Consider the following 19,020-nt stretch of genomic DNA (forward strand, 5'->3'; position numbering starts at 1 on the left):
TAGAGTTGGCGGGGGGGGGGGGAGGGCGGTCTCACTCTGTTGCCTAGGATGGCCTCAAACTCCTGGCCTCAAGTGATCCTCCCACTTCCACTTCCCAAACTGCTGAGATTACAGGTGTGCACCACCATGCCCAGCCCCCATTTTGTTATTTCAAATGGATCAGGGTCTCGTCACTGTCCTTTTTTACTTTTACTTTTTTTTTTTTTTTTTGAGGCAGAGTCTTGCTCTGTCACCCAGGCTGGAGTGCAGTGGTGCGATCTCGGCTCACTGAAACCTCTGCCTCCCGGGTTCAAGTGATTCTCCTGTCTCAGCCTCCAGAGTGGCTGGGATTACAGGCGCACGCTGCCACGCACAGCTAATTTTTTGTATTTTAGTGGAGACGGGGTTTCACTGTGTTGCCCAGGCTGGTCTCGAGCTCCTGAGCTCAGGCAATCCACCCGCCTCAGCTTCCCAAAGTGCTAGGATTACAGACGTGAACCACCGCTCCTGGCCTTATTTACTTTTTCAAAGTCTGTTTCCTCATCTCTCAGGAGACAGAAGACCTGACTTAGAAGATGGTTGTGTGCGCCGGGCGCGGTGGCTCACGCCTGTAATCCCAGCACTTTGGGAGGCCAAGGCAGGCAGATTGCCTGAGGTTGGGAGTTCGAGACTAGCCTGCCCTTCTCTACTAAAAATACAAAAATTAGCTGGGTGTCGTGGCAGGCGCCTGTAATCCCAGCTACTCAGGAAGCTGAGGCAGGAGAATCGGTTAAACCCGGGAGGCGGAGGTTGCAGTGAGCCGAGATTGCGCCATTGCACTCCAGCCTGGGCAACAGAGTGAGACTCCGTCTCAAAAAAAAAAAAAAGAAAGTGGTTGTGTGAATTAACTGTGATAAGGTGCATGAAGGCACCCTGAACAGAGCTTCACAGTTGCACTAGGCAAGTGAGGGTTCCTGCGCTCTCCTCAGCTTCATTGTGTATTATCTACTCACCCACCCAAGATCAGCTTTAGGAGCCTACAGGAGCAGCCACCCACCTAGGAAGTTAGGGAGATACTCAGAGGAGGCCCTTGGTTGGCTTGAATCGTTACGAAAGGAAGATTCCAGATGACCGGACTTCAGATAATTCAGTCAGGTTTTGGGACGGTGGGGGCAGATGTTTCTTGGCACAGAAAAGACACCTCTAAGCTTCCATGAGTGGGCCTTAGTAGAGCTGGATCTTAGCAAACCCCCTTAGCAAACACCCATAGCATGGTGTCTGGGCCAACCCATACCCAACTCAACAGCTGCCAAAGCTGTTAGGAGCACAGACTTAAGTGTACCTTACATGGGTGAAAATTTCCTTTATAAATTTCCTTTAATTCAGTTTTTTTAAATAAGTGAAAAAAAATTAACAACCAAAAAGGCATATAGAGGTCAGCCGAGGAGATGGCCTCCTTCAGCCTGTGGCTTATTTCCCGGTCATCCTGGCTGTTGGATGCCAGACTACGCCGAGTGTGGGTTACCCTGTGGCCTGGAGTTGCCCAAGGCTGTCTGTGGGGCTGCTGTTCTGGGTCTGCTTGGCAGGCTTTGCTGTCCCTTTCCCTTAGGACATCATTCCTCCCCTCCTTGAGGCTGACAATGAGAGCGCCCTGCCCTGCTCTGCACTCCCACCCCTCCAGGTCTAGCTCCCTTGACCCTGACCTTTTCCTTGCCTAAGCTCATGGCCATCAAGGCCATTCTAGAGATCTTTCAATTTTTATTTATTCCACATTTCCCATGGCAGAAACAATTATTGCTAGAGGCTTCGGCCAAGATCAACTTGGAGGTCTGTGAGCCCTCCTTGGACCCATTGTGGAGCAAGAGTGCTTCCTCATGGATTTTTTTCCCCCCGAGATGGAGTTATGCTCTTGTTCCCCAGGCTGGGGTGCAATGGCACGATCTTGGCTCACCGCAACCTCTGCCTCCCAGGTTCAACCAATTCTCCTGCCTCAGCTTCCGAGTAGCTGTTTGAGACGGAGTCTTGCTCTGTGGCCCAGGCAGCAGTGCAGTGGCACCATCTCGGCTCACTACAACCTCCACCTCCCGGGTTCAAGCGATTCTCCTGCCTCAGCCTCCCGAGTAGCTGAGACTACAGGCGTGTGCCACCACACCCCGCTAATTTTTGTATTTTAGTAGAGATGGGGTTTTCCCATGTTGACCAGGCTGGCCTCAAGCTCCTGATCTCAGGTGATAAGCCCGCCTCGGCCTCCCAAAGTGCTGGGATTAGGCCAGGCGCGGTGGCTTGTGCCTGTAATCCCAGTACTTTGGGAGGCCGAGGCGGGCAGATCACCTGAGGTCAGGAGTTCGAGACCAGCCTGACCAACATGGCGAAACCCCGTCTCTACTAAAAATACAAAAAAATTCGCTGGGCGTGGTGGTGGGCGCCTGTAATTCCAAATACTCGGGAGACAGAGGCAGAAGAATCACTTGAACCCAGGAGGCGGAGGTTGCAGTGAGCCGAGATCGCGCCATTGCACTCCAGCCTGGGCGACGGAGCGAGGCTCTGTTTTAAAAAAAAAAAAAAAAAAAAGAGGGCTGGGATTACGGGTATGAGCTACAGTGCCCGGCCACAGGACTAACTTTGAATCAAACTCTGCCATAAATCCCATGTCAGACTTTCTCCAGTATGGGCTAAACAACTTCCCTAGAATTTATGGATCTTATTTTTTGCAGCTGATTGCACATTGAGTAAGTATATGGACTGGCAATCGGTTACATTCTTAACTCAGCTTGTTCTTCTTTAGAAACTTAAATTTATTGGGCTCCCACTGTGTGCTAGACCCACATAAAGGTTCTCACGCTAACACTGCAAACCTAGGAGTGTCTGCATTTTGGAAATAAGGAAACTGAGGTTTAGTGGTCCAATTCTTATCTAAGGCCCCAGCCAGCAGGTAGTGTAGCTGAATGGGATCCCATCTAAGACCCATCTGACTCCAAAAGCCACGACCTTTCCACCATGACTCGGTTGGATTCTTTGGTCCGTTTCCACCTCAGTCTTCAACGTGCGCAGCCTACACCCCTGCCGGTCGATTTAGGGACGAAAAGTCCCCAACGACTTAGGTTTCCTCGCGTTCAAGTGACAATCTGGGGTTACTCCGCGCACCTGGGGAACCCAGAAGTTCCAGATGGCCGAGGAAGGGCGGAAGAAAAGGCCTGCGCTGGCTACTCCCGTCTGCTAAAGGCCAGGCGGATCCCCCAACGACAGCTCCACGCCGAGTGGCCGCGGGCGAGCAGGGGTAAAAGGGCCCTGGTGCGGAAGGAGCCCCGGGGCGCCACAGCCCGGCCGCTCCGCCAGCGGGCGGGTGGCGCATGCGCGGCGTGGGCCGCGGAGTTGTGAATGGTGCGTCTTGTTTGCCGGAGTTGGAGGCGGGCGGGCGCGCGATGAGGAGGGGTGGGGCCGGCGGGGGCGGGGTGGGCGGTGAGAGGAAGTAGCGGCGGCGGCGGCCGGGGGCGGCGAGCGCTGGGGCTGCGCGGGCGGCAGGCAACGGCTGAGGCGGCGGCGGCGGCGGCGTGGGTTGGGCTCGAGCGGGCGGCGGCGCCTCAGACTCCCCGGAACGGGAGCCCACGCGGGCGGGCGCCTGAAACAAAGGGAAGCGGGCGTCCGGGCGCCGCGGGTGGGCGGTCAGTCGGTCAGCGCGGAGCCAGCCAGCGGGTGCCCGCGCAAGCCCCGAGCGCGGCCGGCCGGCGCGGCCTCAGGGCGGGAAGATGCCGCGCGTCGTGCCCGACCAGAGAAGCAAGTTCGAGAACGAGGAGTTTTTTAGGAAGCTGAGCCGCGAGTGTGAGGTGAGGCAGGCGGGCGGGCGGGCGGCTAGGAGGCCGCAGCGCGCCCCGAGTGGGCCCGGGCGGAGAAAAGTTTGGGCGGCGCGGTCTCCGGGAGTCCCGGTCGGTGCGCCCGCGGAGGGGCAATCTCGCCGGGGCGGCCATCGCCCGCAGCCTCTGCTTGCCCTTATCGGCGCCGCGCTGGGAGGGCGGGCGCGCGGGCGGCGCCGCGGATTTGGCTCCTGATTTCGGGCCGTCTTGCCTTGCAGATTAAGTACACGGGCTTCAGGGACCGGCCCCACGAGGAACGCCAGGCGCGCTTCCAGAACGCCTGCCGCGACGGCCGCTCGGAAATCGTAAGTCGGCTGGCCCGGGGCGCGCGCGGGTCACTTGTTGCGCGGGGCCGCGGCGGCCCAGGCCGGTTCCGGACGGCGGCGCGGCTGCTGCGGCTCCCGGAACTGAGTGGGCGCCGTCTCACTTCCTACTCGGGATTCAAAATGCGAAACCAGATGCCGCGGGCCGGTGCTCGCGGGGAGACGCTTTTCCTGGGGCTCGCCGCGGTGGCGCGTGTTGGCCAACGGAGCACCGCGAGTGGAGCTCGAACCCGAGCCAGACTAAACAAGCGAAGGGCATTGTTTAGGCGGCGACACCGAAGAAGGGTTCAGGGTATTTGTAGCAAGCAAACCCCCATTCGGAAAAAGAAGTGGAGCTTCATTCAAGGTCGGCGTTAGTTTGTTTCTTAGAAGGTAGATCTGCCGGTAATTCTCTGTGTCAAGCAGTCTCACTACCAGATCGCCGAGTAGAAATCTTTCCTCCAGTTATTTATTCTAATAGGGGAGGGGGGAAAAAGGCCCTAAAAATGTCATTTTCTTAGAATGTTAAGCTTCAGGAGAATCAGAAAGAAACCGTTATCCCGATGTCCTGAGTAGGGCTGCCGTTCCTAAAAACTGCACAGATGGGCAAAACCCACGGTTGATCTCGAGGTCCTTGTTTTAGGAGGCAGATTTAGTGCGTCTTCACCAGACCTTGGGTTGAAAAAAAAATCCAAGGGTCCTAGTTCCTCTCATCTTTTTGGTTTGCCTTGTTGGAGGTGCTGATGAGGAGGGAGTGGTAGGAAGAAACCAAGAAAAGAGGTTGATTATTACTATTTTTTTGAGGTAGAGTCTTGCTCTGTTGCCCAGGCTGGAGTACAGTGGCTCGATCTCGGCTCACTGCAACCTTCGCCTCCTGGGTTCAAGCGATTTTCCTGCCTCAGCCTCCTGAGTAGCTAGGATTACAGGTGCCTGCCACCACGTCCGGCTAATTTTTGCATTTTTAGTAGAGATGGGGTTTCACCTTGTTGGCCAAGCTGGCCTCCTGACCTCAAGTGATCCGCCCTCCTCGACCTCCCAGAGTGCTGGGATTGCAGGCGTGAGCCACTGCGTCCGGCCTGGTTATTTTTTTAAAAGTTGAAGCACTGTCTAATGGAATGCTGTTACTCTCTGCTCGGTGACTTGGACTCACTGCATTGTTAGAGGCTTGAAGCTAGGTGCGATTTGAATTTGGGTTAACAGTAGGAAGACATTGGAAATTTACTTCTCCCACCCCGTTTATAAAACCAGTTTATTTTTATTCAGATATAATTCATATGCCATAAAATTCTCCCTTTACATCACTGAACTCAAATTTATTTTTAAAGAATATTTTGATATTTTAAGTGAAGGATTTTTAGAGTTGTAATAGTGAGAAGATACTGGTTAAATTTATCAGGAGCTCCTGAATATTTGGTCATTAGTGCATGTTATGAAAGAGAGTCTCAAGCTTTTAGCCCACTTGCAAATTTCTTGGGTGATTGTAGTATTTATATGATTGAAGTGCATAAGACATACTTTTAGGTTTTGGCACTGAGTGGTATAATAAAAGAATTCATTAGCTGGTGCGATGATCGTGTCATCCTTTGCCTGGGTTACCTTTTGCAAAGGGAAGGTGGTACACCTGACGATAGAATTTCCTGGAGGTAAAGGATGCAAGTATAAAAGATAAGTTACAAAGTACTTGTACTCTCACTGTTTGCTTTTTTGTTTTGAGACGGAGTCTCTCTCTGTTACCCAGGCTGGAAGTACAGCAGCATGATCTTGGCTCACTGCAACCTTCGCCTCCCGGGTTAAAGCGATTCTCCTGCCTCAGCCTCCTGAGTAGCTGGGATTACAGGCACACACCACCACGCCCGGCTAATTTTTTTGTATTTTTAGTAGAGACGGGGTTTCACCATGTTGGCCAGGCTGGTTTTGAACTCCTGACCTTAAGTAATCCTCCCACCGCGTCTGGTCTTGTTTCGTTTTTTTTTTTTTAAGAGAGAGGTCTTGCTGTGTGGCCTAGGCTGGGGTGCAGTGGCTGTTCACAGGCACAATCATGAGGCACTACAGCCTCAAACTTCTGGGCTCAAGCAATCCTCTTGCCTCAGCCTCCCAATAGCTGGGACTACAGGCTCGGCGTCACCATACGCAGCCCCATGTGTTGTATTATCATCACTATCTTTGAAAGCTGAATTTTTTTGGAAATTTGGTGAATCATAGCTAGTAGGGTGTTTTCTGTCATCTCAGACTTTGCTGAATGGAATTATGAATTCAACCCATAGGATATCTGAAATGCTGTAATATTATAGTAGTATTATAGGTGGTTAGTGTTTGTCATGAATTTATTTCCAGGATGAATTAGACATTCTACACCTTCCCTGCTTCCAAATAATCTGATCCTCACCTGAGCCCGGGAGGTCGAGGCTGCAGTTAGCCATGATCGTACCACTGCACTCCAGCCTGGGTGACAGAGTGAGACCCTGTCTCCAAAAATAAAACAAGTATCTGATCCGACACATTTTACAAGTTTTAAATTTCTGCGAAGTATTAAAGGTTAAAGAAGGTAGATTGAATGCTGTGTGAGGTTTGCACTTAAGACGGCTCATGTCTTATTTTGTTAAATAATGTAACTATTGGTATTTGGAGAGGAATTTCACATTTCCTAGTTTTCTCTCTTTCTAGTTTCCCTCCTTTAATTCAGTGTTAACCCACATTTAATTACAGGATCCTTAGCTCCTAGAGGGTAGAGACCTCATTAATTTTGTATAAACCCCTCTGGATACAGCTATTTTTCACAATACCTTTTATATCAGAGGTACTTGATTATTTGAATTTAGAGGCTGCTTAATTTAATGCCTGAAATTTATCTTATGACTTATGAACAGGCTGGGTTTCTTCCTATTTGGCTGTGGAAAAAGGCATTATTTTGCCTGTTTTGACAGCAGCCATAAATGGCAAGGATATCCATAGTTCTCAAAACTATTCCCAACCTTTCTCCTGCCCCAGTTGTCCTCTTCTTATTTGGAACATCTCCTTGATGTATCAGTGAGGTTAATGAAGAATTCATTTTGCTGTTGCCCAGGCTGGAGTGCAGTGGCATGATCTTGGCTCAGTGCAAGTGATGTTCAAGTGATTGTCTTGACCCAGCCTCCTGAGTAGCTGGGATTACAGGCGTATACCACCACGCCCAGCTAATTTTTGTATTTTTTGTAGAGACGGAGTTTCACCATGTTTGCCAGGCTGGTCTCAAACTCCTGACCTCAGGTGATCCACCGACCTCGGCCTCCCAAAGTGCTGGGATTACAGGCGTGAGCCACCACTGCCAGCCTCATTTTGCATTTAGATGTGAAATAATTTAAGGGCTGTGTTGATCATCTCTCTTTAACTGTGAAACTCAATCAGCCTCCTTATTTTATGCCAATTGAGTTTTTAACTGTAAAACCCAATCAGCATTAAATAAAAGTGAACACAGGTCGAAGAATCTGTAGTAGAATCTGATTTATTCTTTTTTGAGACTGGATCTTACTCTGTCACTCTGGCTGGAGTGCAGTGGTGCCATCTTGGTTCACTGCAACCTCCACCTCCTGCTTCAGCCTCCTGACTTGCTGGGATTACAGGCGCCTGCCACCACGCCTGGCTGGTTTTTGTATGTTTAGTAGAGATGGGTTTCACCATGTTGGCCAGGCTGGTCTCCAACTCCTGGCCTCAAGTGATGTGCCCGCCTCAGTGAGCCACTGCACCCAGCCTTGATTTATTCTTATCAATTCTTTTTTTTTTTTGAGACGGAGTCTTGCTCTGTCGCCCAGGCTGGAGTGCAGTGGCATGATCTCGGCTCACTGCAAGCTCCGCCTCCTGGGTTCACGCCATTCTCCCGCCTCAGCATCCCGAGTAACTGGGACTACAGTCGCCTGCCACCACGCCCAGCTAATTTTGTTTTTGTATTTTTAGTAGAGACAGAGTTTCACCGTTTTTTTTGTTTTTTTGTTTTTTTTTTGAGACGGCGTCTTGCACTGTCGGCTAGGCTGGAGTGCAATGGCACGATCTTGGCTCTCGGCTCACTGCAACCTCTGCCTCCTGGGTTCACACGATTCTCCTGCCTCAGCCTCCCGAGTAGCTAGGATTACAGGCGCACACCACCACACCCGGCTAATTTTTTGTATTTTTAGTAGAGATGGGGTTTCACTATATTGGCCAGACTGGTGTTAAACTTCTGACCTCGTGATCTGCCCGTATTGGCCTCCCAAAGTGCTGGGATTACAGGCTTGAGCCACTGCACCCGGCCTATTCTTACCAATTCTTATGTAGTTAAGAATGTTGGAGACGTCTTCAACACTAATAATCAAATAAAGAAAAAATATTTATAAGAAGTATGGTTACTCTGTGGTGAGAAGAGTAAAAACTAATACATATTTCTAATTCTAAAGATTGAATGGTAAAAAGTATGTTGGATTGGCACAAGGTGTGCTATTTTATAATTTGTGAAACCTATAAAGCATAAGACAACCTGGAAATCTTAAATATAGGCGTCATACTAGTGTAGCATTTTAATGTTTTCATTTTGTTTATTTTTATCTTTATTTTCCTATGACGATGTTGACACCATATTAATATTTTGGAACAGACTTTTTCCAACTCTTACCTATATGTAGGTATTTCATTAAAAGAATTCCATGGTCACATAAGTTTGGAAAATGTTATTCTAGAATGATCTGTGTTTACCACTTCTGTCTCAGAGAGGGATCTTTATGAGATAATGGACATATAGTGATGAAGCAGGAAATCTCTTCTGAGGTTGGCATCAAGACAGGAGATGAGGTAATACGATCTGCAGAGTGTCTTAGCACAGAACTGATTTGGGGTACACTGGAGGTGGAAGGATTTGCTACTAGGTGAATACTGAAGAAACAAGCCACAGGGATTTTGACACGGGGCAGTCGTTCATGGGCTGTGTCTTTTCTGCCACCACTCTGCTCTGAGAATTTCATTATCTGAAGCTGAAAAAGTTGGCTTTCTTGTTGAGCTTAAAGTTATTTATCATATTATTCAGCAGACACTTTCATAGCATTTACTTGGTACGGTTTTAAGCACTTTACAAATAATTAATTTGTGAGGAAACTGAGTTATGCTTCAGGTCGTACAGCCTGGGCAGTTTCCCTCCCAGAAACTTTTTTTTTTTTAACTAGTGTTGGGGGGCTTTTTGTTAAGATTTATGCTCGTAGTACATGGGAAGTTTTTTTTGTTTTTTGTTTTTGTGATGGAGTCTCGCCTTGTTGTCCAGGCTGGAGCACAGTGGTGCAATCTCGGCTGACTGCATGCAACCTCTGCCTCCCAGGTTCAAGTGATTCTCCTGCCTCATCCTCCCAAGTAGCTGGGATTACAGGCGTCTGCCACCATGCCCAGCTAATTTTTTGTATTTTTAGTAGAGACAGGGTTTCACCATGTTGGCCAGGCTGGTCTTGTACTCCTGACCTCAGATGGTCCACCTGCCTCGCCTCCCAAAGGGCTGGGATTACGAGTGTGAACCACTGCTCCTGGCCTGAAAGATTTTTTTAAATGATGTTGTAATATTGATGTTAGTTCAGTTTCTATGGATATAAAACATTTACCACATGAAAATGGTACCCCAGTTGATTAGGGAAATGCCATCAAAGAGGTTTAGAGATTTAGCATTTAGGTTGACAAGTGTACCGACAGTGCCAGTAATAGAAATAGGAAGTATAATTTTTACCTCTAAAGAATCTAAGCTGTTAACCATCAGGGGAACTATTGGATAGCTAACTTGGTTGATGGCTTTAAACAAATTGCCCCAAATGTGAACCTCTTGATTTGAGATGAAGACTCTATGCATGGAAACCAATTATGCTTCAGAACTTAATTAGTAGAATAAACCAAACAAAAAACTTTTTCTGGTTTCAGCAAAGAAGAGTTTACATTTAGATGATGAAAAATGTATTTTTTCAAAAATGCTTTTACTTCTTTTTTTCTTAATTTCCTTTGGGAAAGGGGTAATGTGTTTGTTTTTTGCATGAGGGAAATATAGAGGTAACTTGCTCAAGGCCTACATGAAATGACACTTTATTGAAGTGGTTTTAGATTGTTGCATCTGTTGAGCTCTAACATCCAAATCTTTTATAAATATTGGATGAATACTTTTCTCTTTGTTGTAGTCAGACCAAGTTCTCCTAAAGTCAAATGTGAGGAAAGACATATTTTTAAAAATTATCTAGGGTTTTAGAGAGTACTGTCACATCCCATGCCGATGTATGGTTTATCAGAGGAGAGACAAGTCCAAGTGCATTTTTTATGTACTGCCTGCTATGCAGTGTTTCAGCAAGGGAAATCAAGGAAAATTAAAGTGTCTCATTTATACAATTTTAAATTGTGGTGTTCTTTAAAATTCAAAATCTTTAGATTTTCAGTGATTTTTACATTTAAAAATAGAAATTTTTACATTTAAAAATAGAAGTTTTTAAATGCAAAGATGGATGGTGGCTTCTGGTTAGACATTAGCAGTGTGAGATCCTAACGTCAGCAAAAAATGACCTGAAAGAAAGTATTGATTCCATGTCTGATTTTATATTTAAGCAGCCAATGGCAAATGTCCTCAAAATGGAATCAGATGTTTGTAACTTAATACTTAAGAAAAATGATGAGTGCATGTTTTTTTTACTTTTAAGTATTCTCTGTGCTGCCTGGCTTAAGACATAAACTGATGTAAAAATAAATGACTGCTTGCATAATTTATGTAATGTCCTGCTCCTGATCCTGTTTGTATTGATTTTTCTAAAAGGCTTTTGTGGCCACAGGAACCAATCTGTCTCTCCAGTTTTTTCCGGCCAGCTGGCAGGGAGAACAGCGACAAACACCTAGCCGAGAGTATGTCGACTTAGAAAGAGAAGCAGGCAAGGTAGGAAACATTTCTTTGCAATTTAAAATACTGTGGGTTGTTTTGTTAGAGATTATCTGGTAATTTACATTTTAATAAAGATCACAGATCTGATTATACCAGCATATGCTCAGATTTGTTTTCATTCCATGTTATAAGGATGTAATATAATTTTTTTTTTTTGATGGCGTCTCGCTCTTGTTGCCCAGGCTGGAGTGCAGTGGCATGATGTTGGTTCACTGCAATCTCCGCCTTCCAGTTTCAAGCGATTCTCCTGCCTCAGCCTCCTGAGTAGCTGGGATTACAGGTACCTGCCACCACATCTGGCTAATTTTTGTATTTTTAGTAGAGATGGGGTTTCACCATGTTGGCCAGGCTGGTCTCAAACTCCTGACCTTGTGATCCGCCCACTTCTGCCCCCCAAAGTGTTGGGATTACAGGCGTGAGCCACTATGCCTGGCCAATATAATTTTTTAAAACCACTGTTAAACTTTTGTATCACTCCATTCCTAATTTCATGTACATAATATTTGTCATAGAACATTCTAACCCTTAAGGAAAGTAACAACAATTTCTTTAAAAGTTTGAGGAGATATATTTTGTTTACAAAAATATATGTAAGTATAGTGCTATAAAAATAAAACTAAGAGGAAATCGGAAAAAAGCCCTCTAGGTTTAAAAATTAATAGTATTTAGAAATAGCTCATAGGTAACTTTCTAATTCCATTAACAGAGCAAATTTACATTTGAGAAAAACAATGTGAAAACTTTAACTTGGAAATACTTTTTTTTTGTTTTGAGAAAAAGTTTCTGGGAACATGTCTTACAGTTTCAATGTTAGAAGTTTAGGTTAAAGATACAAAAATATAGGTAAAATGTTTAAGCTGAGAGGCTTATTTCAGGTCTACGTTAAATGTATTATGATTTTGGTGATTTTTTTTTTTTTTTTTTTTTTTTGAGATGGAGTCTCCCTCTGTTGCCCAGGCTGGAGTGCAGTGGTGTGATCTTGGCTCACAGCAACCTCCACCTCCTGGGTTTTAAGCTATTCTCCTGCCTCAGCCTCCTGAGTAGCTGGGATTACAGGTGTGCGCCACCACACCTGGCTAATTTTTTTGTATTTTTAGTAGAGACAGGGTTTCACCATATTGGTCAGGCTGGTCTTGAACTCCTGACCGTGTGATCCACCCGCCTCTGCCTCCCAAAGTGGTGGGATTATAGGAGTGAGCTACTGCACCTGGCCTGGTAAATTTTAATGAATAGCATCTTGGATTGGTTGATTCTTGATTGAGAAGTCAAGGAGTTGACTTCTAGAATAAAATTTTTAAAGAAGAAACCCTCTTTTAAATATAGTTTTATACTCAAAACACCCTTTTGGATCCAGTTTCATACTTATTTTTTTTGTGTTTGTTTCGCAGTGTGTTTTTGTACCTGTTTCTATCAACTTACTAAATTAATTTTCTAAGTGTCATCATGAATAGCATAACCTGCCACATTTATGTAAAATGTGAGAAATGTCTAAATATTCCTTTGAGAAAATTAAGTTTTTTGTATTAAGAAAAAGATTTTTAATCGTGTGTATATATATATACGTGTATATACGTGTATATATACGTATATATGTGTGTGTATATGTATATATGTGTGTGTATATACGTATATATGTGTATGTATATACATATATATGTATATATAAAATGAATTTTTATATGTATATATAAAATGAATTTTTTGTTTTCTCCAATTCTATAGAATTAGATTTGATCTTGGTTGTGCGTGACAAAACAATCTTTGGATTAGAAAAGGGAAAACAGATTATAAGATTTAAAAAATGAGTACTAAGCAAGCAGTTTGCTTTCCTGTATATTAGCTTGTTTGCTTGGAAAATTAAAAGTGAATGTTCCAGATTTTACTATTTGGTAATTCTTACACAATATATAAGAAAGAATTTGAGAAGTCCTTGTAGGATTATTGTTTTTTTTGTGCTTCTGGTGCGTGTATGTGTGACTAAATGAAGAAATTATTTTTTTTCTTGTTTGAATACTTCCTTAAAGTTTGTTTAACATGGTAGCTCAGATACTAAAGACACAAACCAAAAAAAAAAAAATTTGTTTTTTGTCAGCTTTAGCCCAAAACTATTTTAAGACTTCAAGGGCAACATCTCAGTGTTACTGAAGTCTTCCGGTATTTAATAACTAGTAAATGGGTTGTTAACTCTACCAGAAATCAAGTTTGCTTGAATTAATTTAATGATACTGCTTCACTAGTGTGAAGACCACATAATCCTTGGACTTAAACCATTGAGATGTTTTTAGTTATATGACCAAAAATAACAAAAATGTGAGATGGTTTATTCTAGTACAGTCATGTGTCACTTAATGGCAGGGATATGTTCTGGGAAATGTGTTGCTGGGTGATTTTTATCATTGTGTATATATAGAGTGTACTTACACAGATCTAGATGGTATAGCCTACTACACACTTAGGCTATCTGGTATAGTCTGTTGCTCCTAGGCTACAAACCTGTACTGTACAGCATGTTACCGTACTGAATACTGTAGTCAACTGTAACACAATTTGGTAAGTATTTGTGTATCTTGATGTATCTAAACATAGAAAAGATATGGTAAAAATACAGTATTAAAAAAATGGTATACCTGTATAGGGCACTTACTTTGAATGGAGCTTGCAGGACTGGAAGTTGCTCTGGGTCAGTCAGTTGAGTAAGTGGTGAATGAATGTGATTCTGTAGATTATATAAACATAGTACGCTTAGGCCACACTAAATCTATAAAAATTAAGCAATTGCACTGCAGTGTTAAAATGGCTATGATGTCACTAGGCAATAGGAATTTTTCAGATTCATTATAATCTTACAAGACCACTGTCATATATGTGATCCATTTTAGGCTGAAACGTTGTTAAAGCAGTACATGAATGTATTAAAAAGATATGTTTTTAATTCTATTAGGAAGAGTGATAGAACTATGCAGGCTATCAAGAAATGTACATTTTATTAATACTGGTTTTAGAAGTTTTTTTTTCTGTGAAGGGACAAATGTAAATGTTTTCAGTTTTGCAGGCTTTCAGTCTCTGTCACAACTACTCATCTCTGTAACTACTTAACTCTGCTGTTGTGGTGTGAAAGGGACCCTAGACAATATGTAAACAATTGAGTGTGGCTGTGTTCCATAAATGGTGACACTGGTAGAAATCAGTATCTTTCTCTCAGATGTAAATCTGTAAATGTTTATGCATAGGTCATGTATTTCTCAGATAGAATTTTGCCAACATCTGTACTACTTCTGTACTACTTTTTTTCTAGAAGAAAAAAAAGCATTTTAAGGCAAAAACTCCTACTGTACTGTTCCATGCCACTGTAATAAAGTTCTCCAGTGAATTTAGAGAAAAGGCATTGCCCTGTGTTTTCTCATCCGTGGAGCTCAGACTGTGGGGTCTCGAATTTCTTTTCTCTTTTTATGGTTTGTTTTATTATAACCATTAGGTTTTGTTTCTGTCCCCACAGGACTAGGACTGGAAGCAAAGAAAATTGAAGGAACTTCTCCAAATGTTAATTATTTGCCTCTGTTCCTTATATTGGATTCCAAATCAGTGTCTTCTTCCATATTCTCTCAACTGAGTTACCTCCTGAAGCAGCTTAGTTCTCGTCCCGTTCATACGCAGTTTTGAGGAACTATAGTTGTAAAGGCTTTAGAGTTAGGCAAAATTGAGTTAAGTTCTGGCTTCTGCATTTACTACAATGTAACTTTGGGCGTATTGTTTAATCATTATAATCCTCAGTTGTAGAATGAGATTAATGGGTACTTCCCAGGGTTGCTGTTGAGAGTAACTGAAATAGTGTATGTAAAGTGTTTTGACCACTACTGTACCTGTCACAGTTATCAAAAAATTTATTCATTCAGAAGGTCTTTGTTGAACACCTGTTACGTGTACTGAGCATTGTCCTAGGTATTTGAGATACATCAGTGAACAGAGATCCTTAATAGACAATATACATAATAAGTTATGTAATAGCTTACAAAGTGACAATACCTTTGGGAAAAAGGAAAGGTATTATAGGATAAGGATGATCAATGAGCAGGAAGTTTGCAGTTTTAAATTGAGTGGTCTGGGTAAGGAAGATCATACCTGAACCAAGACACAAAGGAGGTTAGGGAATGATGAGCCCTGCAGGGGTTGGGGGTGGAGGAGAGATGTTCCAGACAAAGGAAACAGCCATTATAAAGGGCCCCAGAGTGGTACCCTGTTTTTGATCAACAGCAAGCAGGCCATTGTGGCTGGAGTAGACTGTGAAAGAAGTTGTAGTAGATGAAATCAGAAATAACAATGAGCCAGTTCATGTGACCATGGTAGGCCATTGTAACCACATGGGATTTTTATTCTGAGTGAGATGGGGAATAGTTTTGAGGGTTTAGTTTGCTTATATTTTAGGGACAGGGTCTTGGTATGTTGCCCAGGGTGACTCAAACTCCTGGACTCAAGTTATGCTCTTGGTCAGCTTCCGAAGTAGCTGGGAGCAAAGGCATGCTCCTGCACCTGGCTCAGGCTTTTGAGCAGATGAATGATATTATCTACGTTAGGTTTTGACAGACTCATGCTAGCTGCTAGGTTAATAATAGGTTATAGGGGGCAAAAGTGAAGCAGGCTATTGCAGTAATCTTGGTGAGAGACCAGGGTGGTAGCAGTAGAGGTAGTGAGAAATGGTCATATCCTGGATGTATTTTGAGATAGAGCCAACAGGATTTGCTTATGGATTAGATATGGCGTGTGAGAAAGAGAAGAATAAAGAATGACTCTAACTTAGGCTGAGGCAGGAGAATTGCTTGAACCCGGGAAGGGGAGGTTGCAGTGAGCTGAGATCCGTGCCACTGCACTCCAGCCTGGGCAACAAGAGTGAAACTCCATCTCAAAAAAAAAAAAAAGAATGACTCCAACTTTTTGGCTAGAGAAACTGGGACTATGGGGTTACTGTCATCGGGATGGGAAAACTGGCTGGAACAATTTTGAACAGCAGGTTAGGTTGGTTTAGCGCATGTGAGGTTGTGGTGGGAGCTTGTTATTGCAGCTTGTTTCTTTCCTTTTTTTTTTTTTAAGAGAGAGGGTCTCACTCTGTCACCCAGGCTGGAGTGCAGTTGTGCAGTCATAGTTCACTGTAACCTCAAACCTCAAACTCCTAGGCTCAAGAGATCCTCCTGCCTTTTTTTTTTTTACCCCCGACAAAACAAGGTCTTACTCTTTTGCCAGGCTGGAGTACAGTGGCGCCGTCATGGCTCATTGCAGCCTCAATGTCCCAAGCTCAGGTGATCTTCCCACCTCAGCCTCCTGTGTAGCTGGGACCACAGCATCTCACCTGTAACCCCAGCACCACAATGCCTGAAGTTATTTTTGTATTTTTTGTGGAGATGGGGTTCTGTTATATTGCCTAGGTTGGTCTCAACCTCCTGACCTCAAGTGATCCTCCTGCCTTGGCCTCCCAAAGTGCTGGGATTACAGGCATGAGCCACCACACCCAGGCTTTTTAAAAAATCATTTGTTTCTAAGTGTTTCATTATTTTTTCTGCCTCAGTCTCTTGACTGACTAGGACGACAGATATTTGCCACCACATCTGGCTAATTTTAAATTTTTTTGAAGAGAAAAAAATTTTGCTCAGGCTGACCTCTAACTCCTGGCCTTAAGCAATCCTCCCACCTTGGCCTCCCAAAGTACTGGAATTACAGGCATGGGACACTGCATCCAGCCTGAGTTTTAACAAATGTATGCACCCATGTAGATGCTACCACAGTCAAGATATATTTCAGTCACCCCCCCAAAGGTTTCCTTGTGCCCCTTTGCAGGAACCTGGGACTGACTGCACTGGGTGGTTCTGCCTCAGTGTCTCTCATGAGGTTGCAGTCAAGCTTTTGCCTGGGACTGTGCAGTCTCTGAAGACTTGACTAGAACTGAAGGATCTGCCTGTTGGTAGGTGGCTTCACTTCCTAGTCATGCTTCTCCATAGAGAGAAAAAGAGTGAAGCCACCATGCCTTTTGTTTATTTGTTTGTTTATTTGAGACGGAGTCTTGCTCTGTCATCCAGGCTGGAGTGCAGTGGTGTAATCTCAGCTCACTACAACCTCTGCCTGCTGGGTTCAAGCAATTCTCCTTCCTCAGCCTCCCAAGTAGCTGGGATTACAGGCACATGCCACCACATGTGGCTAATTTTTGTACTTCTAGTAGAGACAGGGTTTCACCATGTTGGCCAGGCTGGTCTCAAACTCCTAACATCAGGTGATCTGCCTGCCTCAGCCTCCCAAAGTGCTGGGATTACAGGTGTGAGCCACTGCGCCTGGCCCACCATGCCTTTTATGATCCATTCTTCAAGTCACTTTCATACCTTTTATGATCTATTATTTGAGTCACTTGTTGCTTAGCCTGTTCATTAGAAGCTGGTCACTAAGTCTAGCCCACATTCAACAGGGAGGGAGGGATTACACAGGGGTGTGAATACCAGGAGGCTGGGATCATTGAGGCCATCTTGGAGGCCAGCTACAATAATACTCACTTAAATTTAGTGAACTCAGAAAAAATTAGAATCCTAATAGAGCGGAAACAAAAAGCTCTGTATTCTCTATTATTTGAAATACAGTTTTATGATTTAAGAAAATGGGCTCATAGAAATTAGTCCTTTTATTCATTCTGTTGCTTATGTGGCTGTAGAATATTTTCAAATCAAGGGCTTCTATAAGGAAGGTCTGTTAACGGTGACTGATTATAAGTATATACCTTACATATGACCAAGTCAGAGCACAGAATTTTATAATCCTTCAAATATATTTGAAACTTTTATACCCAGGTACCTGGTGAACTGTCTACATTGGCTCTTAATAAGGATCTTTCTCAGAAATGATTTAAACTAATAACAGTATAGTAGAAAGAGCTCTAGATTTGAGTCAAGACAATCATAACTATTTTCCTTAACATGTAAATGAGGATCAGAATGTCTGCCCTATTCATGTGCCTCATGTGAGAATTAAATGTAGTACCAGAATATGTGAAAATGCCTTTTAAATTGTAAACCCCTGTCCACAGTTAGGCTTATTTGATGGTTCTGTAGGGTGAGATTATAGCTAACTGATTGATAGAGTGTTTGTGCTACAGCGTGCCTTAGGTAAGCTTCATGTCAGGTAGTTGAACAATGTTGGAACACTACATCTTTCCCAAGTGTTCCATCCTGGTGTGTTACAAACACTGGCAGCCAAAATGTTCTTAATTCTTTAAACTAATCTAGCTGTCAAAAGACAAGGGAAAAGCAACTAATCAGAATTTAAATCATTCTTAAGTTAAAATTGTGTAGACCAGGCAACTCCAGTTCCTTTGATCTTTCCTCTTAGGACTTATTTCCAATTACTTTTATTTCAAATAAATGCAAGTGATTATGGTTAACCATAAATTATTAGTCTTGAGTGGTCAGATTAATGGTTTTTACATGTATTCTGTGTCTCATAAAGCTTCATTGGGATTTTGAAATAATGATTGGATGTACTTACTTTGCGATCCCAGTTTATGACTTTAAAGATAAGGGGTATGAAAATCATTTCATAAAAGGAAAAAAATGAACTTTACAGTGCTACTGTTCATTTTTTTCTGTGGAAATTGAATATGCTGTCTCGTTTTTACCACATTGACCTCAGAAAAAGAGAGGTTAAACTTTTTTATGGTTGTTACATTCTTGTTTATAGCTTATGATTTTAATTGATAGTCAAATACATTAATATCAGACATCGAGAAGTATTAAGTATATGTCAATAGAGTAGCTACTTTTAAAAATTTTGATAAGTTGTATTTTTTTTCTTTCTGGACTTTATACTTAAAAGTCTTTTAATTTATTTTTATGAGCATAAAATAAAGCAAAATCTAACAAGATTGGATTTAATGAGTGAGGACAGAATTTTATTTTAAATGCCCTTTTCTAATAAAGGTCTATGACTCTGCTGCTTCTGGAACCATTTACGCACTTGCCTGCAGGATCTTTGTCCCAAAATACAT

At 43.5% G+C, this 19,020-nt stretch overlaps 1 protein-coding gene across 5 annotated transcripts in view; it reads left to right on the forward strand.

Annotated features, from left to right (window-relative positions):
- Window positions 1-3,417: 3,417 nt before the first annotated feature.
- The window catches only part of CBFB (core-binding factor subunit beta), a 73,478-nt gene continuing 57,875 nt past the window's right edge, over window positions 3,418-19,020 (forward strand). For 2 of the 5 annotated variants that reach the window (XM_063700275.1, XM_063700274.1), the window contains exons 1-2: window positions 3,451-3,782; window positions 4,028-4,114. In XM_063700275.1, coding sequence (XP_063556345.1) covers window positions 3,705-3,782; window positions 4,028-4,114 — 165 coding nt within the window. In that variant the 5' untranslated portion in view covers window positions 3,451-3,704. Of the gene's footprint in view, window positions 3,783-4,027; window positions 4,115-10,883; window positions 11,001-19,020 lie in introns of all 5 variants that reach the window. The other 3 variants (XM_019012597.4, XM_019012596.4, XM_055366128.2) reach the window with 3 other exon arrangements.

Source organism: Gorilla gorilla, chromosome 18 (genome assembly GCF_029281585.2).
Source record: "Gorilla gorilla gorilla isolate KB3781 chromosome 18, NHGRI_mGorGor1-v2.1_pri, whole genome shotgun sequence".
Taxonomy (NCBI): domain Eukaryota; kingdom Metazoa; phylum Chordata; class Mammalia; order Primates; family Hominidae; genus Gorilla; species Gorilla gorilla.